This window comes from Monopterus albus, unplaced genomic scaffold, assembly GCF_001952655.1.
Source record: "Monopterus albus unplaced genomic scaffold, M_albus_1.0 scaffold40.1, whole genome shotgun sequence".
NCBI lineage: Eukaryota > Metazoa > Chordata > Actinopteri > Synbranchiformes > Synbranchidae > Monopterus > Monopterus albus.
Genome location: NW_018127920.1, coordinates 1,225,419 through 1,247,577, shown reverse-complemented (window position 1 = coordinate 1,247,577; position 22,159 = coordinate 1,225,419). Strand labels below are relative to the sequence as shown.

Sequence of the window (22,159 nt, the reverse complement as noted above, 5' to 3'; positions counted from 1 at the left end):
AAGCGGTAGAAAATGAATGAATGTTTATGGTGGAAACAAACATGCAGAACAGTATTATAACTCTATCTGCACGGTTCAAAGCAATGGAGGTCAGTGAATTCCAAAACCAGACAGACTTCCATGTTCAAGGTCATAGTTGCCTCTCCCAAAAATAGATGACCGCGGCTACATCCCAAGCGCACCACTTTGTTCGCTCCTATCTTTAGACACTTTGACTAAAAGTATATTCTTTAAGATGTGATACATGTGTTTGTTAAGTTGTGGATTCACAAAGCATCTTAACCGGTGTCTTTACTAGAACTTACTGGTCTGGTTCTTACACAAGATCAACCAACAAGGAAACTTCATGGCAGGGTATAACACCATCTGCAGGGCGAAATGAACACTATTAACAATGAAATAAACCTTGTGCAAACTTTGTACCCGTTTGTTGAATGTCCAGTAACAGTTTAATATAACTATATTATAAAAGCATTAAGACATGAAGGTACAGAATATTAGGCTGAAATCTGTATAGTGACTGAACTGTTGGTGACCTGTTGACCCTGTCTAGATGTGTCCTCACAGCACAAGCCTGTCCTTTCCTCCCTCCTGGATGATCTGACCAATAGATGCCTGACTCTCGGTTTGTATGAAACACTGTCTCTTGCACTCCATCAGCTGCTCCAGGTCCCGCCACATCTTCATCTGCTCCATGTTTTCACTGTGGCTCTCCCTCACCATCTTCTGCTTCTCACGTAACTTCTGGAGTTCACAAGGGAAAAGGGTAATTAGTAAGTCAAAGGAGAATCTTTAAAATGGCACTTGTACAATATGAGTCTGATCCTGACTGAAGACCAAATTACAAACATGTTAGTAAAAATGTATACTTCATCTACATTACTGCAGTTCTCTAAGTTTCTAGTAAGTTTCCATATCTACCCTGTCTGTCCTCTGACCATGTTCTTGACAGAATAAAGGAGCATTTTCATGTATTGACCCATTTCATCCGCTAGGGCAGTTCTGGGACGCACTGTCCTCACCTTGCCAAGTAACTCCTGTTCCAAGATGTTCTTCATGTACACTTCCCTACAAAAGAATATAATTCAAAAGCAAGCCATCACAATTTCACGAGTTGGTCTCACCCAGTGTTTTTAAATAAAGGTGTGGCATTATCAACATATCTTGGTATCATAATATGTGGTAATGAATTTCTGACAACCCTCTAAGCTGTATGCAAGAATAAAGTGGCTGCAGCTTAACTGACTGCGCTGTAATAGGAGCTCCCCGAGGTAAAAAAAAAGAAAAGGGCTATTCATTATGCGAGCAGCTGGCTGGCCTGGCGCAGCATGCTCACCTGATGGCCTTCTTCTTCTCTTGTGGATCAGAGGACACATAGGCCTTCATCTCTTCAGCTGCCCGCTGTATTTGCATCTCAAAGATCTGTGGAGAACACAGATGAAGAGGCTGGGTTTACAGTCACAGTGAGTTTTTGGGGTTAGAGTACTGTGAAATGCTGTGACAGTTTATCCATTTCTGCAGCACCCCTGTGGGTAGCAAATCACCGCTCAGCGCATGGAGTGTCAATTCAAATTTGATCATATTTGCCTTGTAAAACAGTGATAATGATGGGCAACCCACCCAGTGCGGCTGGGGGCTAAAATATTTGTCTCTGCTTTAAGAGATTTTCTTTTTAAAATACTTGCCTCCGACATGGAGTTGATATAATGATATCGGTTTTCATCCTGTGCTGTCTCCTCTCTCAATGCTTTCACCCCCTATATATAGATATATAATAAGTTGCTATGACAAAGACATGAAATATTATACACAAATACACTGGATAAACATCTATAAATACATTTAAGATGTTTAATAGTAACTATACCTGTTCCAATTTAGACCTGTTGCTCTCCAGACCAGCAGCACAACTTTCATATTGCACCTTCTTTTCCTCATACACATGGCTTAGCTCCTGTTAAGATCAGAATTCAAACAGTAACACACATGAACTGAAAGACAAATGGTTTAACATGCTCTATACTGAATGAGAACTGAGACAAGCCCCTAGAATAAACATTTTCAACACCCCTGTCAAACTCTCAGCACTGTTTCACATTAACATAAGATGATAGCTGTTATATGAGCAGTTTAATTTACAACAGGCTCTTACAAAGTCTATTTATGTCTTCCTGTTGCAGCGCTTCATTAGCAGACATTACCCAGTAAGATGGACAAGCGATTCTGGGAACACGTGTAGGAAAATTTAATCCTCCACGCTAGTGCAGTGATGTGGGGGGCTTTCCCACTGTGCATTTTATTTATGGTCTATGTAAATTATTCTTAATGGATCCTGACCAAAATAACACACAAATACAATACACGCCAACTCTTACTGGCTTGCTTGCACATAATAAAGGCTCCACCATTTATTAAACTTATGATTCATATGTATACCTTATTATGTTTTCCTCACATGAGCATTCAAATGTTTTGCTTCAGTTTTGAGGGGAGAATGTGTGACTTGTTCATGAGATGTGAGACCTTTATTTCCCATTGGCTTGCACTCTATCTAATGTATGCAAACTGACATATTGAACTATGAATTATTATATCAAATTCAGATCAGATTATTGATCCACAGACTCTGTCGACCCCATACAAATGACACTGGGGTGAGAAGTCATTATTAACTTCTGGGTAAGAATTCTGATTGGTCAGGTGGCTCATTTTTTACAAACACTAGTGATATGATGTGAGGAATCTTTGAAATAGAAGTGTTATAATGCAGATGATGCTCACCTGACACCTCTGTCTCAGTGACCTCAGTTCTTTAATAACTGGAGCTAGAGCCGACTTCTTTTCCACTATCATGGAGTTTAATTTCTTCACCTGTTAAACCAATAGCACACACTGCATTAAAGCCAACATAAGTCTTACAATGAGAAGAATTAATTATATGGCCAAGTATGTTACACACACAAGGAATTTGTTTCCGGTACAGAACCGATGGCAGCCATCTGTGGCGCCAACTCAACCGATGGCTTTAACCATCGGGGGCAACGGGGGGGTTCAGTGTCTTGCCCAAGGACACTTCGACATGTGTACTGCTGGCACCGAGACTCGAACCTCCAACCTTGTGGTTGGGAGACGACTGCGCTACCCACCGCACCACGGTCGCCGCCCCAAACATCACAATGTAGATTAAAAGGAAATAATATTAAATGCTGAAATATGTAACTTCATAAATATTTGAAGTCTGCAGAGAAAACAGCAAGTAATGTGACTGTGACTTAAGATTTACTGAGATGATGGCAGCAGTATCAGTCAGACAGGTGCCATCTGACAAATCCAATTAACGTTTCTCAGCAGCCAAGATAAAAATGCCACAACCTACAATAAAGTTCTATGACAGTATTCAGTCACAGTTTAGTAAATAATCATTAAGACATTACAGATTTATGGCTTTGGAGTGCAATTCCAAGTTCCAGTATAAAAGTACTTTTGGAGCCAGAGATGTTTGAGTCCATCATTAGGAGTGATCTGCAGTTTGCCAGATGTACTTGCTGCCAAACTGATCATCAAACTCACTACAGCTTGGAGCATGGCCTAATCTGCTGCAACTGCTTCCCTGTGGACCATGACACAGGGTGATAAATAAGGTAGAAGCAGGGATAATATTGCCTGTTGCCAATAAGAATTAAGATCAATCCTGACAGATAGAACTGGTATTCAGAAACTACAAATTAAACATTAAATGTGCTGCACATCCACACAGGACCTTTAAACATTTTGGACTTTGTACTCGCTACAGTTGATAACTTTAGTTACTAGTTACTTCATAGAATGAGATTATTTAAAAAAAAATCTAGTATGATCATAAGAATTTATTGATCCTGGGTGGGAAATTCACAAGCTACCCAGCAGTATTTAAAGTATGTCAAATTATAAGCATATTATGTAGTTAAAATTTGTTTCACTTTTACCAGCTGCAACATTAAATGTGATGCTTCCAATAATTATAATCCAGTGATAGGATGTCCATTAACGTGAACTGTGCCATTCTGCATAATGACTACTTTAACTTTTGGTACTGTAAGTATATTTTGATGCTAATACTTTGATACTTTTACCTAAGTAACATTTTGAATACAGGACTTTTACTTGTAAAAGAGTATTTTTACACTGTGGTATGATATTTTACTTAAGTAAACAATCTGAGTACTTCTTCCAATGTGACTGTGTGAGTGCTTGTGTGTGCAAATGGGTAAATGGCAAAGTGTAAAGCGCTTGGAGTGCACTTTAATTCACAGAAAGGAGCTAAGTAAGTGTAAGATCATTTACCATTCCACCACTGGATAATGGTGTAAAATGTCTAGTCTGTCCAGATTAAGAAAGATGCCAAACAAACACAGTCTGTACAGGCCCATACAGTTATTATGGAGCTCAAATTATCTAGACTAAGTGAAAGTACAGTGTACTGTCAGTTGGCCATAGCCAATGTCATAGATTTTTTGTTGCTCCTTATCCTCTAGAGTCCTGAGCTTTGGAAACCCAAGCTGTGCGGTCCTCATATGAGGACGCAGGGACTCTAGAGGTTAAACACTAAAATGCTTACTAATTTATCAATAATAATAAAATTTACTAGAACAACAAAGCTCACAAATTCACCTAAATGACTTTTTTTCCATTACAAAACAATGCTTGTTTTTGAGTGGCTTTTACCCAAGGCCCCTTAGTATAGTCACCATTTCAGACATGTCATCCAGTGTGCGGCCCTTCTTCTCATCTAGTTCGCTCTTGATGGCAGACACCTTCTCCAGTTCCTCCTGAGTGTCACTGTAACCAGAGATTCCCTTCTCAGCTTCCACAGTTTGCTTAACAACACAACAGAGACACATGGTAATTAACACTGTGTATGAACAAAGTCAGCAATGAAATCAGTTGATCATATACAACAAAAAAATAAATCAGCCTAACAGCAACACTCCAGAAGTCTACATCGATATGAACCAGCACTCACTGTTATATTAACAACTTTACAATTTGAGTGAATTCCTTTTTGAAAATGATTCTAACATACTACAAGATACCATGTTAATCCACATGAACTCTGACTGAAAACAGATTCCAACACAAAGCTTACAATGTAGTAGTTACAGTACAGGTAAAACTACAAAAGCACATCTCAGTTGCTGTAACAATGCTAAACATGTAAGAAAATGGCAGACACGTCGCTAGCTAGACATATGACCAGCTGGAAAGCTTTAATTGCTTTAGCAAATTCTGGTGTGGGATACTAATAGAGGAGCAGCAGCAGATGCAACCATCAGAAATAGCAGTACTGCCTGCATCAGACAGTCAACCAACAAGTCAGGTGCTGCACACTCAGGTGCGAATCCATTTGCAAGAAGCTTCCATCACTTCACAGCTGGATAATCACCTTTATTTGGCCAAGTATGTTACACACAAGGAATTTGTTTCTGGTGCAGTGCCAACTCAACCGATGGCTCTAACCATCGAGGACAACTTGGGGGGGTTCAGTGTCTTGCCCAAGGACACTTCGACATGTGGATTGCAGGCACCGAGATTTGATCCTCTGACCCTCCGGTCAGGAGACGGCTGCTCTACCCACTGAACTACAGTCACAAACTGTGTGAATGGGGAGATCAAGTGAAAACAGTGGAGGGGATACAGTATGTATGTTCAGGGACAGAGAGGGCATTAAAACCAGTTAAGAGGTCCAGGTACAATATGAAACATTGAGAGTTATGATTATTAAACCCTCGCTGTGCAACACTATTGAAATGATCTTGTGCAAGTTACTGAATTCAGCTAGTCAGATGAAGCTGCTCACTGGCTAACAAATGATGCTAGGCCAATGTCGTATTCAAAGTTGAAAGCAGGTAATTTAATAGAAGAATAACACAAGATGCAGACTTGGTACTGCCTGCCCTGTAGTTATATATGTAAACATGGGTGAAGAATTACCAGTTTGTCTTGGACAAGCTCATGTCTTTGCTTGAGAATCTCCTCTGTTCGTTGCAGGACTCCATATTCTGCTTTCAGCTCAGCAATTTCCTGGCGTTTCTTCTTGTACATGGTTCCCTTGCCCCGCAATTTCACCACCAAACGTTTCAGCTTTGAAGAAGAAAGAAACAAATTCAACATGATCTAATTAAAAGGATACTTGACATATAAAAAGAGTGTTATGAGATGTGAACACTAAATAATGACTTTAAATGATTTTGTTTGGCTTCTTTGCTACAGCCAAAAGGTTTTTAGGTGTAGGTGTCTCTGTATTTGTGTCCTCACCAGCTACATACATGAGAGGGTCAGAATATTAGGAACACTTCAGAATATAATGTAGTCCAGTACAACACCACCTTTAACTATAACCTCAATAATTAACATATCACTGAATTTATACATTTATGACAATTTCACTAAAAACTGAAACATTTTGAGCTTCACAAACACAGATGTTAAGGCAGAAGTGTTGCATTGAAGTGCATACAGTTGTACCTAATAAAGTGGCTGCTGAGTGTATTTACACTTCCATCAGATACAGAGCATTATCGTTTATTTGGAGGTGTGTTTCAATCTATCTGGCAAATGTCAGTCCAACATTGACACTCCTTTTGCCTCCAGTTTGGTCTCAACCAACTCCAGAGTGAAATATCTGGGTTACTTTATGTTCACCAGCTACAAACAGGTGACATATGAAAGGAAAACCCAACATAAAGTGTCTCAGTGAGGTGCTGGGCCACCACAATAGCGTCACTGCTCCTGGCACTGACTCTCGAAGTGTCTGAGCTCTACTGGAGGGATGAAGGCTGTTCTTCCAACAGATATTCCATCATGTGTTGTTTTGATAATGATGGTGGAGATGCTGTCTAACACGTCACTCCAAAATCTCCCATAGGTGTTCAGCTGGGTCGAGCTCTGGTGACTGTGGAGGTCACAGCATGTGATTCACATCATTTTCATCCTCAAACCATTCAGTGACCCCTCATGTCCTGTGAACGGGGGCACTGTCATCCTGGAAGAGACCACTCTTTCCCTGTCACCTGTCTGTGGTTGATAATATTATCTGTTTGACAAGTTAGGTTTCTAACACAGGGCTAGGACCCAAAATGCAGACAAAGACTAGGGAGGAGCTTAGAAAGTCTTTAAGTAAACATGAGAAAAAGAACCAAGGAGTAGCTGAGGTGCTGGGAGCTTTCAGGTGAGTCAGACAGGCAGGAGAGACTTAGGCGGAGCTGGGAGCCAGGAACCCACAGGTAACTTGCGCAGGGCAGGGATGTCACCAGTGTAGAGGTAAGCAGAGTCGGTGAGGCAAGCTGGCATGAGTGGAGTCAAGGTAGCTCGAGTGTCAGGAATGTCGAGTCGAGCAGGCAGGAGAGTGGTCGGGGTAGTCAGCGTCGGGGTTTGAGGTGAGCAGGGGGTTCGCTGGTTCAGGTGCAGCCCAAGAGCAGCAAGAAGGAACAGGTGAGTTGGCCACAGGACGGGGAGGGTCTCCTGTCAAGTAATAGTGTCAACAGGAGCAAACCAGACAGGAATGTGAGACACCAGCGAGTGGCTGACAAAGAACTGAGGTAGACCCACACCGCTCTATGGTGCCGTCAGGAACAAACCAGGTTGAAATGAGGAACACAGGTGAGTAGCAAACACAGGACCAAAGGAGACTCACACAGTGTAATGATGTCAGAAGGAGCAAACCAGGCAGGAACGAGAAACACAGGTTAACAGAACGAATGCCAAACCAGAGACTACAATGCAAGCCAGTAGGTTAACCTGAACAGAGTATCACGAACACAGTAAACATCGAGAGTATCGTTAATGGACGATACTGCGGGAAAGGAGCTGGTATATATGGCTGAAGACCGGGGAATGATTAGCATCAGGTGAAAACAATGAATGCTGATTGGGAACCGTAGAAAAGCTGGGGCAGTAGAGGTGGAGTGGAGCAGGAAAGAAAACCAAAATAAAAGCGTGAAAACAGGAAGCGGAGCCAAATCATAACACAAGTACAGTAGAACTGAACAGGCAGTTCAGCCAGTTGCTTGATGTTGGAAATAACTATTGTGAACAGACGAGAATTAAATGCAAGCAGTAAAAAAAAAAAAAACAAGCTGGAAGATGCTAAAATTATTTCTAGAGTAGTGGGGAGCTGTGGTGTCTGGTGATTATCTGTCATCAAAGCAAGTGACCCCTTTCACATATATACAGTCATTTGATCTACTTTAATATAATAATTTAGACCGGAGCAGCTTTAACAAAATATACTGCATTACTAATAGTTTATTACGACCAATGTCCATGTGCCTTCTACAATAAAGGTAAGGCACATGCTTCTGTGGAAAATTCAATGAAAGAGGTAAAAATACAGTTTGATGACATGGTGTCCAGCACAGCTGAGATACTACAAAAGGCCATAGAAGAAGACAATGTGTTGAGCCAGGGGAGGGAAGGGATTAGAGAACAGCAGTGACTGCAGTAGCCATGCCATGATCTGAAAGAGTCACTCGTCCCTTTCAGGTTGACAGCCAGCTATGTACAGCAAACAGATTCATCTGGCAGAATAACTGCTTTAAGTGGCTATTCAGTCACTCCCTGCTCTCACCGTCTGTCGGGACACAATGAAACTCCCCCACAGTGGAGAGCAGCTATAAATGAACACGGACACGGGAGAATAGTCCCAGAAATCAAAGAACGTGCCTCAAGTCCTTTGGGGACCTGTGAAGCTCAATGTGTGTGTGTGTGTGTATGTGTGTATGTGTGAGTGAGCGTGGGTGGATGTGCGTGAACATGTATTCCTCGTGTATTTTGGGACATCAAGGGCAGACGTGGCTGGGAGAAGAATTAACGCAGCAGAACAGTGCTGCACAGTGTTCCCGGCATTGTGTCCCCAAAAACAACTGCTGGCAAACCAGATGGCAGCTCAAACACACTAGTCAAGAGAAACATGAATGGTGCATGTGGGCCACAAACCAGGAAAGTATCTCACACACTTAGCCAGATCTCCATATTATATCAAGAAATAAAAAAACATTTGCTACTCAGATTTGTGATGGCGTCTTGACTGAAGTAAGACTAAATTTAACTAGCGTGATGAAGCTGGCTGATAAAGTGGTTTCATGTTACTGGCCAACCAATAACGAGCAGATGTAGTCATCCCTCTCAGAGAGACCCTGCAGTTGGTGGGTGGCATGTGATGACACATAACCGGCAGAATGGAAAATACCTCTGATAAAGTGATCATCTCCACTGTGGCTGATGGCCCGAAACTATGGAGGAGTCTGATAAGCTGTGTTTGACAAAACATTTTCCATTAACTTCATTCATGTTTAGTCTCAAGAGCCCTCTTTGTTTCTACAACAGCTCCCTCTCATCATTTTAGTCTGACCTAAAGGTACAGTATGTCAGTCAGTCAGTAATATGCTTCTATAATTTATGTAAACTTTGACAGTGGTGCTCTCAACACTTTTTTTTTCAAAATTAGGAGCACATTTTCTATTTTCATAATATTTTTTTCCTATGACAAAGAAGATGTTGCTGCTTCTCCCCGCTTTCCTTCCTGAAAGAATAAACATGCTGGAAGTCCACGGATATTTCAATTCCTATATCATTGCAAGAGCCAGTGATAGCTTTAATTTTGTTTCTGCTGCAAGAGTAGCACAATATAAACTAAAATAATCAATGCCTTGGATCTGCATTGCTCAACTTCCCTGGTTGGTTATTCAGTCTGGTATAAATTTTTCCTTACCCTGTAAATGACTCAAACAAAGATATAAGCAAATTTCTCAAACTGTTGAATTAATCCTTTAAAGTCATTATACTAATGACTTAAAGTAATGTGGCACTATTTTACCAATGCTAAAATGATACTTCATGATAGAAGGGTCTTTTCTAACTCCTGTAGGCAACTTTCTTTTTCTCTTCACCACACACATGCAGGTCAGAGGTCAGGGACAGCACTGGGTCAACACTCCTGGAACAACACACACGTGCACCATCTGCACAGATTGACAACAGCCCCATAGGACAGGGGAGAGGAGAAAGCTGCTGCAATTCTAGATATGCTGTGACTCTTTTGCCTAAACAGCGGGCCCAGCTCTCACCTCATGGATATTAATGTGCATCAAACACCAGGCTATAAAAATTCTCATCCACACAGTGCATATGGTCACAGCATCTGCGGATACAGAACGGTAAGCTTAATGTACGCATGGACAAAAGAGGTGACTGCTCAAGGCTTTCTGACTTAAGTGCAATACTAGGGGAGTACATCGTCCTTGTCATGGGATAAACCTAAATAAAGACAAAGGCTTTAAGCCCAAAGTCTGTTTAATGTGTGCAGCTGGCTTGAATTAAGTGACCAGTTGCACTAAAGATTCAGGAAAAGGACAACTTTTTGTACAGTTCCTTGTTCTGGATGTTCTCTGTTGTGTTCTATTTATGGCTCTGCATGGGAATGTGGGGGAGAGCAGGGAAAAGGGATAAGTAACATTAGACAGTGAGGCCGTCTGTGTTTTGACAAGAACAGAAATAGCCTCTTGTGTTTTCTGTGGTTTGCAGATCTGCTTGTGAGCACTTGGATAAAGCCAAGCTTCTGTAGATGATATAAGCTGCTACTTCAAACACAAAGAAGATATTCATGCAGAAAATGTTTCTCGTCTTGGCCACTGACAGTATAATACTTATCATATCATACATCCTGTATTTAACACATTCTAATAGCATAACCGATATTTCTTGACTGCAATATTTAGTGACGGTAAGAATCACTTCCAACCTCATCACCCTGGATGACCCCTTCCCCATTTGAGGCTTGTGCCTGGCTGTTCCTCTGCCTCAGATCCCTCTCTGCTCCAGCCAGCTCCTCCCTTGCTTCCTGAAGCTCCTGTGCCTTAGACTCCTTCCTTCGAATGATTATGGAGGCCTGCAAGAATTATTTTACATTAAATATACAAACATGACATGCTTTTCTGCTGAGTCACTCTTAACTCAATGCAACTGAGCAATAGGAATGTTGTCTACTGAGTCCCTGATGCCAGCATGATGGCATATCCTGCACAGTGCACCATGGACATAAAAAGATTAGCACTATAACCAAATCTTAAATGCCTCTACACTCAAAAATGTGTTTGCTAATGGTTAATTCACTTGTAAGTCTGAGCTTCACTGTGATGCGTATGCTAAGTTTGACATTGGTTTGGAAGCCAGCTGTACTTCAGGAAGCAACTCATACAAGAGAGATGAAACCTGAAACCTCCAGTGCACATCAAAGTCAGCTTTTTTCAGAATCAGAACATTATACATGCACACTGAGAGCCACTGTACCAAAGTCAAATTCTTTGTGTGTTCAACACACCTGACCAATAAAGCCCATTCTGATTCTGAGTGAACAAGGCTGAAAGAACAAGAAAAGAAAAAGAATGTGCAAACAAGAAAAAAGAATGTGCATTTGTGTAGTTATCCCTTTTTAGTGTATAAAGGAACCAATCTGTAGTACATAAAAGTTTATTAATGTGGCATATAAAAGAGTTGGTCAGAAAGCAGACAACTGCTTTTGACATCCCTCAGTACTACACAGCAGACACATTATATTTACAGTATAGCAGTGCACCTAAAAATGATAACCTTAAACTCTGTCATAGGCTTTTCACTAAATTACATGAGCACCACTACTTTATGAAGAGATTAGAAAGAAAGAGGTCCTATGTACTGCTATCAGTATTAGCAAAACTAAATAATCCAAAACATCAATGCACTGATTTTCTCTAACATAAGCCTCCAAGAAACTCAACCTGGCACCTTGAACATCCGACAGCATCACAGTCAGCACACACGTTGCCCATTGACACCAGGCTAAATTTGACAAAAAAGATCAATAACATAAAATAAAAGAGAAATAATTCAATAACCTGTTGCCTGTAAAGGGTCAGCTTGTCATCCATAGGGTCATTTCTCATCATCTTCTTCTCAATCAGCTGGTTTATCTGAGAATCAACGTCTTTAATCTGTGAAAGCGTAAATGAAGAGCCACTCAGAAGTGTACAACTTACGAAAGTGGGCAGACATAACATCACATGCTAGTCCTGACCTTGTCCTCCAGGTCTTCGAGGTTGGTCTGGCCCATGGCAGGCTCTGATGCCACCTCCTGAAGGTATTGCACTGTACGCCTCATACCTTCCAGCTCTTTAGGGAGCTTCTCAGATACCATGTAGGAGTTGATCTTGATCTCCTCTTCCAGCCTCCTAATTAAGCCTGAAAGAGTCAGAGCTTTTAATTAGGCACCTTGAGCTTGCTTTTGAAAGTCTATCAGGCTTTTAGTCCTGATTAATAAGTTGAATGTGCCAAGCCAAAGCACCAGCAACATCTTGTAAAAAACGTAGTGATATTGAGATAATCACTTAATTATTTTACTGCTAAACAGCAAGTACTTAGTCAAAAATACCTTTTTAAACACACGCATACAGTATTGGGCTGCTCAACCTCAGATGGCACAGGTCATTTTAGAAATGGTAAATGTGTAAATCTGTTCTTAGGCTGAAGAGCTCAATACCAGATGAGAGACAATTTCAACATCAGATAAACTGTATTATAGCACTTCACATATCAGTACAATTAGAGAGACTCAACAGATGAAAGCCTGTTAGCTGAGAGACCCCCTGATGTTCGGTTGTGTCCTTGAACTTCTCATTCAGCAATGTCCTGTAGTGGCAACAGCAGGACACAGGTACTCACTCTCTGGACTGGCATCTGCTGCTGCCTGTCGCAAATCCTTCAATTGCTGTTGTGATCTCTGCAGTCTCTGCTCTGCCTGGAACAACTGAATGCACAAAAAGGATTTCTAATACAGGTAATGTGGGAAAACAATCAACATGAACACTAGGTTCACTATTGATTAAGCTTCAATTTATCTTCTGGATCAACATATCTATCTGTTGGTCTATAAAATGTCAGACAGTCTGCCAGAGTCCATGGTGATGTCTTTTTTTGTCCCAAAGATATTCAGCTTTCTTCTATAACAGACTAAGCAAATATTCATGTCATTCACATTGAAATGATAATCAATATGATTGCAGATTAATCTTCTGTAATTTCTCTAATCAATTAATCAAATGATTGATTCAACATGTGATAATAAAATTACTTCAAACTGTCTGTTCACACAGGATGGTTTATCACAAGCACCTTTGCAATCTGAAAAAAACAAACTGGCCAAACAAGATGCAAGAATTAAAGGGTTTTGAAAAAAAATTAGGACTTAAAGCTAAGACAACACTATAAGAAACAAACTGTTACAAATGTGAGGATAAATCACAGTTAATGACAAGCATTTACTTGGTTCTTCTGTTCTTGTTTCTGGTGAGTCAGCGACTCCTCTCTCTCCTTTTCCACTCGCAGCTGTCTGGCCTGCTCCAGCATCCGCTCATGGTTGGACAGTGACTCCACCTAGTGGGTTGACAAATTCATATGACAATGTCTTATTGTAGGCCATCAGCAGAAATAACCAAGCACCTCTAACAAGGTCAGGTTTCACCTTCTGGCATGCCTATAAATAAGTAAGACCCATTAAATCAACACCTCATTACTTCACAGCCTTGCAGCCTGTCAGGTCTGTTAGAGGGGCTGATAATATACAGTAAGTCTGAGGTCATGTTTTCATTCCTTAGTGAATCCGAAAAGCTGCCAAGCATTACAAAAGCGATGGGGCCTCCCTGACCACTCTACTTACCCTCTTCTTCAGCCTCTCCACGCTTTTGATTAGTTGGTATTTCTCTTCTTCCATTGCACTAATGTCCTGTTGTTAAAGTAAAGATGCATGGTTTTAGAGCACTGTATCAACTAAGATAAGGAAGGTAAATTGCTACATATGAACACATTTGTTATAAATGCTTAACAAATTCATGTCAATTAGGACTGTAACCAACAATTATTTTTATTGTCCACTGGATTATAATCTTAATAAATGATGAAGTGTATGGCCCAGAAAATGTCAGAAATGCTCATTACAATTTCCCAAAGTCAAAGCAGACAACTAGTAGTCCAAAACCCACACATATTTAGTTTCATATCATAGATGACAAAGCAAAAGGTCTAATTTGAAAAACAGTTCATTAATAATCTTTGTTTAAAAACAATGACATAAAGAAGTTCTGTGAGTTGACTATTTGTTTCACCTCTGATGCCAGTGTGTGCCAGAATTATACTGAGAAAGCTTGGCAATAAAAACTTCAAACACAACAATTGTAAAAGATTGCTGACTATTTTGCTTACCCTTCTGATTTCGGCTGTGGAAAAGCCTGAATTCCTCAGTTGTTCACACTCCTTGTGGTATGTCTTAAAGCCTTCAACCAGCTCTTCATACTGTGAACATACAACATTAATGCATAGCCTCTTTTTATTTGCAATTTCAAAAACTAGGCAATGACATGGTTTTTGTAACAGTAATTTACTGACAAACCTGGTGAGAGGTGTCACTGATGACATCATCCTGCAGAAATTCTGCAGGCACCTCCAGCTTAACCAGAAAGTGAGCCAAGTAAGCCCTTTTCTTCAGCTCAGGGACCCTCTGCAGCAGCCAGTGAAGGATAGGGTGGACTACAGGTTTGCTGCCGGTCACCAGACCCTGCCTGAAGTTGCTCCTGCAAGAAGTAAGAGGCGTATCGGTATTAAGAAAAAGTGCTTGAGATGGGGACATTTTAATTCTTATCAACTCCAAATACTTACACATCAGAGAGACTGCCAGGAGGTTTGTATTTCAGCAGCCCCAGCAGAGCACACATTCTCTTTACAGTCTGCTCAGGCATTTCTTCACGGATGTTTAGAGCTTGCTAAAAAAAACATAAGAAGAACAATGAGGTGAAAATGTAAGGTACAGCAACACTGACATGACTGAATGGTGTTACCTATCACAGATAATTTGTTCAAAAATAACAATCACAACAGTGTTGGGAAAGCTAATGTGAAAGTAAAGCTGCGCCAGCTACCAATTACTTCACACTGGAAGAAGCTGAACTACAGCAAAGCTACTCTAGGGAGCAATCTAGTTTGGTTAACTAAAGCTACTTAGAAAAGTAGCTCAAACTACTTTGTAAAAACAAACAAAAATAAGATCAACTTTACAATGTACACGTGATATGAAATTATAACAAAATATAATACTGAAATGTTATATGACAAAAAAATGCCATTCAGTTTGGTTTATTTAAAAAAGTGCCCAATTGTCCACAGGTCATACATAAACCAAAACATACAAACAAACAAACAAACAAAACCCCCCATACTATTCACGAGAAAGTGCAAAAATGTCAACTTTGGTTTTGTATACAATGTCAGTCAAGCGCGTGCCTTCCAGAAACTAGAGTCCATTTGATCTCTAATCAATTAATCAAATGATTGATTCAACATGTGATAATAAAATTACTTCAAACTGTCTGTTCACACAGGATGGTTTATCACAAGCACCTTTGCAATCTGAAAAAAACAAACTGGCCAAACAAGATGCAAGAATTAAAGGGTTTTGAAAAAAAATTAGGACTTAAAGCTAAGACAACACTATAAGAAACAAACTGTTACAAATGTGAGGATAAATCACAGTTAATGACAAGCATTTACTTGGTTCTTCTGTTCTTGTTTCTGGTGAGTCAGCGACTCCTCTCTCTCCTTTTCCACTCGCAGCTGTCTGGCCTGCTCCAGCATCCGCTCATGGTTGGACAGTGACTCCACCTAGTGGGTTGACAAATTCATATGACAATGTCTTATTGTAGGCCATCAGCAGAAATAACCAAGCACCTCTAACAAGGTCAGGTTTCACCTTCTGGCATGCCTATAAATAAGTAAGACCCATTAAATCAACACCTCATTACTTCACAGCCTTGCAGCCTGTCAGGTCTGTTAGAGGGGCTGATAATATACAGTAAGTCTGAGGTCATGTTTTCATTCCTTAGTGAATCCGAAAAGCTGCCAAGCATTACAAAAGCGATGGGGCCTCCCTGACCACTCTACTTACCCTCTTCTTCAGCCTCTCCACGCTTTTGATTAGTTGGTATTTCTCTTCTTCCATTGCACTAATGTCCTGTTGTTAAAGTAAAGATGCATGGTTTTAGAGCACTGTATCAACTAAGATAAGGAAGGTAAATTGCTACATATGAACACATTTGTTATAAATGCTTAACAAATTCATGTCAATTAGGACTGTAACCAACAATTATTTTTATTGTCCACTGGATTATAATCTTAATAAATGATGAAGTGTATGGCCCAGAAAATGTCAGAAATGCTCATTACAATTTCCCAAAGTCAAAGCAGACAACTAGTAGTCCAAAACCCACACATATTTAGTTTCATATCATAGATGACAAAGCAAAAGGTCTAATTTGAAAAACAGTTCATTAATAATCTTTGTTTAAAAACAATGACATAAAGAAGTTCTGTGAGTTGACTATTTGTTTCACCTCTGATGCCAGTGTGTGCCAGAATTATACTGAGAAAGCTTGGCAATAAAAACTTCAAACACAACAATTGTAAAAGATTGCTGACTATTTTGCTTACCCTTCTGATTTCGGCTGTGGAAAAGCCTGAATTCCTCAGTTGTTCACACTCCTTGTGGTATGTCTTAAAGCCTTCAACCAGCTCTTCATACTGTGAACATACAACATTAATGCATAGCCTCTTTTTATTTGCAATTTCAAAAACTAGGCAATGACATGGTTTTTGTAACAGTAATTTACTGACAAACCTGGTGAGAGGTGTCACTGATGACATCATCCTGCAGAAATTCTGCAGGCACCTCCAGCTTAACCAGAAAGTGAGCCAAGTAAGCCCTTTTCTTCAGCTCAGGGACCCTCTGCAGCAGCCAGTGAAGGATAGGGTGGACTACAGGTTTGCTGCCGGTCACCAGACCCTGCCTGAAGTTGCTCCTGCAAGAAGTAAGAGGCGTATCGGTATTAAGAAAAAGTGCTTGAGATGGGGACATTTTAATTCTTATCAACTCCAAATACTTACACATCAGAGAGACTGCCAGGAGGTTTGTATTTCAGCAGCCCCAGCAGAGCACACATTCTCTTTACAGTCTGCTCAGGCATTTCTTCACGGATGTTTAGAGCTTGCTAAAAAAAACATAAGAAGAACAATGAGGTGAAAATGTAAGGTACAGCAACACTGACATGACTGAATGGTGTTACCTATCACAGATAATTTGTTCAAAAATAACAATCACAACAGTGTTGGGAAAGCTAATGTGAAAGTAAAGCTGCGCCAGCTACCAATTACTTCACACTGGAAGAAGCTGAACTACAGCAAAGCTACTCTAGGGAGCAATCTAGTTTGGTTAACTAAAGCTACTTAGAAAAGTAGCTCAAACTACTTTGTAAAAACAAACAAAAATAAGATCAACTTTACAATGTACACGTGATATGAAATTATAACAAAATATAATACTGAAATGTTATATGACAAAAAAATGCCATTCAGTTTGGTTTATTTAAAAAAGTGCCCAATTGTCCACAGGTCATACATAAACCAAAACATACAAACAAACAAACAAACAAAACCCCCCATACTATTCACGAGAAAGTGCAAAAATGTCAACTTTGGTTTTGTATACAATGTCAGTCAAGCGCGTGCCTTCCAGAAACTAGAGTCCATTTGAGGGTATTGCACCAAGCAGGGTTACTCAGTTAGCCAGGCGACATCTGAAACACCATGCAATGCCGTCTCTGAGCATTTGTTAATAAATAGCAATTATCAATACTTATGACTAACTGACACCTAAGGTATTCGAGTTTAGCTTTACAAGGTCAGATTCAAAACATTAAACTATATCCAAATATTTTCACATGTGACCTGGCAGTTCAGCAGCTTCCTGGAATACCCCTGAGACCTAAATCTGTCCTAAACAAAACAATCCCATCTCTTCACAAGGACAAAGTTGTAAGGAATGTTATATTTTTATTCCACACAAATAATAAATAGAAAATTTCCTTTTTCCTTTATGACCCAAAATTGTTTGTAGTGTCAGTAACTACACAAAAATGGCAAGAGTAATGTAATTACTGAAACTAATGTAATCACTACTCAAATTTCAATGTAGGTGAACTATCAGCAAGCTACTTCGAAATGTAGTTCATTACGTGTAGTTTGCTACTAATCCACTCTGCTCACGGACAGAGAAACATCACACAACAGTACAGTCTGCACTGACACAAGTGGCTATATTGACTGGAATCTGTACAGCTGTTGAAGCTAGTCGTTTACCTTTGGGTCTATTTCAGCCAGAACATCATTTAAAATCTGCAGCAGCTGCAATGGTTCGAGAGAGTCAAACGTGATGAGGTTAAGGTTTTTCTTGAATGGTTCTTTGTTGAGCTGTTCAATGATGAATTTCAATTGTTCACTCATTTCGGAATTTCTAAATCTCGTTTGCTGCAATGGCCCTTCGTCGTCCTCTTTGTTAGATTAACGGTAAACTATTTTTGCGCCGTCGCAGAACTTCGCTTGCTAGCCTGTAACGAAACACTCTAACTTTGGTTTACTTGTCTTGATGGTAACGCTGGAAAACAGCAATTTACAGATGATAAGGAAGCATTTCCAATATATTTGTTATGTCGCGTTATTGGTCATTAGCTAGCTAACTAGCAGACCGAAGGCAGTGGTTGTTGTCAACGGCCCCATGGAAACCATTAAGGCGACGCTGATTGGTTGCTAACAGGAAGTAGCTTTGACAATCTATTCAAGAGAGTTTAGTTGCACCAACTGTGCGCAAAATACTTTGCAGGTTGAGAGGCGAGTATAAAACCGACGAAAACGTAGCATTAAGCTCTAATGTGTATAAGGCTATGGTAATAATTTAAATAAAACCGACTAAAATAAATACCACTGACCTGTTGCTGCCCAGATTCCATTCGAACGCCCAGTTAATTAATCTGGCATAGACTATATTATTTTTCTATTACTTTCCCTTGTCTTTAACATTCGATTAAAAAAGAAACAACGACACAAACGGCTTATAAAATGGTGCATTAACAAATGGTAGATAGTACCTAAATGTGAAATTGCCTCAGCACACACAGTGTAAATAGTATGTTGTTCCTTCATGGTCTTTAGATCCTACAGGTGGCGATATTTTCACTAGGCATTGCTTCAAGTTGCAACACAATGAACTTTGGTAGGATTAGTTTTCAGGGCATAACTGAAAGGACAAGTGTGCTGTGCCAGGTGGGAAAGATTTTCATAGAGGGTAAAAGTCAAAGCTGAATTTGAGAAACCATCAAATGATGTTTTGGTTGGAAGTCGGGACGTCGTTTATTCATCCACCTGATCCATAACAGCATCAAGACAACGCCGCCGTGCTCACCACGCCGTGAGTTGTTTTAAAGTGTCTTCTATTCTCCTTTATTAGAGTCGCATAGGTGCCGTAGCGTTTTTAATGTTTGCTCTCATATACATGTTGTGGTCGCTTAGCTCTTGCCGAGCTTTACCTCGAAACTCTGTTTTCGGCTGGAAACAGCATTTTGACAAACCATTACTATTTTTATGTCTTTGTAGTGTGTGCCTGCATTTGTGTAGCCCCTCCTCTCTCTGCTGCAACTATAAGACTGACTACTCACAGCACAAGAGAGCTGAGAGTCAGTGTGACACCAAACAGAGGAAAACGGAGGATCTTCAGAGAATAAACGAGTACAAGAAGGGAGCAAGTGGAGAAAAAGCTTAAACTAACATTCCTTGGATTTGTCAGGAGTGAAGAGACTGGGCCTGTGATCATGTCCCTAGGATCTTATTCTTGTGTTTGTCAGTAAACTAAGCAGGTTTTCTTTACTGTGAAGTGGATCCTGCCTGAGAACATTTTTCCTCTCTCTCTACTGTAGCACAATGGAAGTTTTTATTTATAAACCTTTCAGTCCAGTTCATGCTTTGGAAATTTATATGTGTGTTGCTATTTGATTGAATAGATTCTGTCCAAATAAAAATGGTTGAACCAGTGGGGTTTGTGGAGGCATGGAGAGCCCAGTTCCCTGAGTCTGATCCCCCATGCATGGAGCTGAACTCACTGGGGGACATCGAACAGGAGCTGGACAAGTGCAAGACATCTATCAAGCACTTGGAGAAGGAAGTAAATAAGGAGCGCTTTCGAATGATTTACCTGCAGACCCTGCTTGCAAAAGAGAGGAAGTCTTATGATGGGGAGAGATGGGGATTTAAAAGGATGCCCCAGACAAATGACACAGAGCTGCCCTGTGGCTCAGACAGCCAGAGATCCCACACAGAAGGGGGCCCAGTGGAGGAGCTGCAGCATAGAGGGCCTGGCAAGACCGTGAAATGTAAGCCAGATCAGGAAGGAGAGGTGGACGGTGCATCCCCAGCCAAGCAGAAGGGTGGGGTCTCACCTCTCCACCAGGAGTCTGAGAGTCCTGATTTTCTAGTGGGCATGGGGGCAGTGGCAGCTCTGAGATCCAACTTTGAGAGCGTCAGGAGAGGCGACTCTTATATCGCCGGAGATGGCAGAGGGCTGTCAGTGATGGGCAGCCAGGAGAAACCCTTCTACGTAAACATGGAGTACCACTATGAGCGAGGGCTGGTCAAAGTCAACGACAGGGAGGTCTCTGACAAGATCAGCACCCTGGGGTCTCAGGCCATGCAGATGGAGCGAAAAAGGTCCCTGCACTCCCTCCCAGGGAACCTGTCAGCTGCTACAGGGGACATCAGCAAGGCTTTTCAGAGAGACAGATCCACTGAGGGGAACTGCAGCTACAATGGGTCATATAATGACCCTGAGGTCAACCCACACTTCTTGAAAGACAACGGGATCCGCTCCACTGGGGGGAAGTCTGAGCGACAGCCACCAGAATGCCAGCCTTACACCAGTGTTTATATTGGGGCAATGATGGTTGATGGGGACACTCGAGTCATCCAAATTAGAGACCACAACATAGAGGAGGATGCAAATCTCACCTGGCCAAGGTGCTCCTACTCTCCCGGCAGCTTCGATGATGTAGGAGGAGGCTACACACCAGACTGCAGCTCCAACGAGAACTTAACATCCAGTGAGGAGGACTTCTCCTCAGGCCAGTCCAGCCATGTGTCTCCCAGCCCCACTACCTGTCAGATGTACAGGGAGAAAAGCCGGTCTCCCTCCCAGCACTCCCAGCAGTCCTTTGAAAGCAGCAGCCCGCCCACGCCTCTGTCTCAGAAACACCTGAAGCAGCAGGTGATGGTTTCTGAAGCCTCCATCATCGGGGTCCGTAAAACAGGCCAGATCTGGCCCATTGATAGGGACTCGAGCACATCCAGCAGGATCTGTCAAGACAGCGATGTTCAAGGAGATCTGGGTAGGTCTGCAAGATTTGATTTGATTTGATTTGATTTGATTTGATTTGATTTGATTTGATTTGATTTGATTTGATTTGATTTGATTTGATTTATTCTTTCAAGCATGTAAAGACAGTTGATATATCAACACACATAATTTTACCATGACATCATCTTACCATCATTGGTTTGCAAGCAGTATCTCTACATAGATAATTCTCTTCTACACCACACAAGTAATATACTAAAGAATTATAACAGAGTGTTAACATTCTTACATAATTACATTCTTAAATACTTATCTTCTACACCACACAAGTAATATACTAAAGAATTATTACAAAGTGTTAACATTCATACACCACACACACAATGTTCCATCTGATTAATCATTAAACCTGTTCTTGTATATATATTGATTGACACATACCTTTTATATTTTTGTTTAAACTCGTTAATTCTATTACTATTTTTTATGTCCGCACTTAAATTATTCCATAGTTTTACCACACTTATGGAAATACAAAATCTTTTTTTGGTTGTACGTATAGCATTAATTTTTAAATTTAACTGACCCCTTAAATTGTATCCCCCTTCCCTTTCATTAAAATAGGTTTTGAATTCCACAAGGTAAATCATTGTTCCTGGCTTTATACATAAACACGGCAGTCTTATATCCCACTAAATCAAAAAATTTTAACAATTTAGACTGTAAGAAAGCTCCAATGGTATGATCCCTGTACCCCATCTTATGCACAATTCTTATCGCTCTTTTTTGTAATATATACAATGGTTGAAGTGAGCTTTTGTATGTGTTTCCCCAGTTTTCAACGCCATACTCCAAGTATGGTAAAATCAG

The 22,159-nt window shown here is 40.6% G+C and overlaps 2 protein-coding genes across 3 annotated transcripts in view; one reads left to right on the top strand and one right to left on the bottom strand.

Moving 5' to 3' along the window:
- Nucleotides 1–6: 6 nt before the first annotated feature.
- Nucleotides 7–18,851, bottom strand: ift81 (intraflagellar transport 81 homolog). Of its 2 annotated transcripts, none has more exons than XM_020599175.1 (18): nucleotides 14,722–14,821; nucleotides 14,456–14,636; nucleotides 14,269–14,358; nucleotides 13,727–13,792; nucleotides 13,333–13,443; nucleotides 12,733–12,817; nucleotides 12,089–12,252; nucleotides 11,910–12,005; nucleotides 10,778–10,924; nucleotides 5,971–6,120; nucleotides 4,728–4,856; nucleotides 2,782–2,871; nucleotides 1,868–1,954; nucleotides 1,686–1,757; nucleotides 1,337–1,422; nucleotides 1,023–1,068; nucleotides 537–744; nucleotides 7–366 (listed from the first exon to the last, which is right to left on the bottom strand). In XM_020599175.1, exons 1-17 carry the CDS (start codon nucleotides 14,799–14,801, stop codon nucleotides 562–564), a joined length of 1,863 nt encoding a protein of 620 aa, XP_020454831.1. In that variant the 5' UTR covers nucleotides 14,802–14,821; the 3' UTR covers nucleotides 7–366; nucleotides 537–561. The 2 variants fall into 2 exon arrangements, with proteins under 2 accessions (XP_020454831.1, XP_020454832.1); XM_020599176.1 differs by lacking the exons at nucleotides 7–366; nucleotides 13,333–13,443; nucleotides 13,727–13,792; ... (1 more) ...; nucleotides 14,456–14,636; nucleotides 14,722–14,821 and adding exons at nucleotides 15,610–15,720; nucleotides 16,004–16,069; nucleotides 16,546–16,635; ... (1 more) ...; nucleotides 16,999–17,102; nucleotides 18,250–18,851 and having other exon boundaries at nucleotides 377–744.
- Nucleotides 18,852–18,908: 57 nt separating this feature from the next.
- Nucleotides 18,909–22,159, top strand: part of LOC109959649 (breakpoint cluster region protein) — a 38,483-nt gene continuing 35,232 nt past the window's right edge. Inside the window, exons 1-2 of the mRNA XM_020599174.1 lie at nucleotides 18,909–19,354; nucleotides 19,540–21,320. Of these exons, the coding sequence (XP_020454830.1) occupies nucleotides 19,961–21,320 (1,360 nt within the window). The 5' untranslated portion in view covers nucleotides 18,909–19,354; nucleotides 19,540–19,960. The remainder of the gene's footprint in view (nucleotides 19,355–19,539; nucleotides 21,321–22,159) is intronic.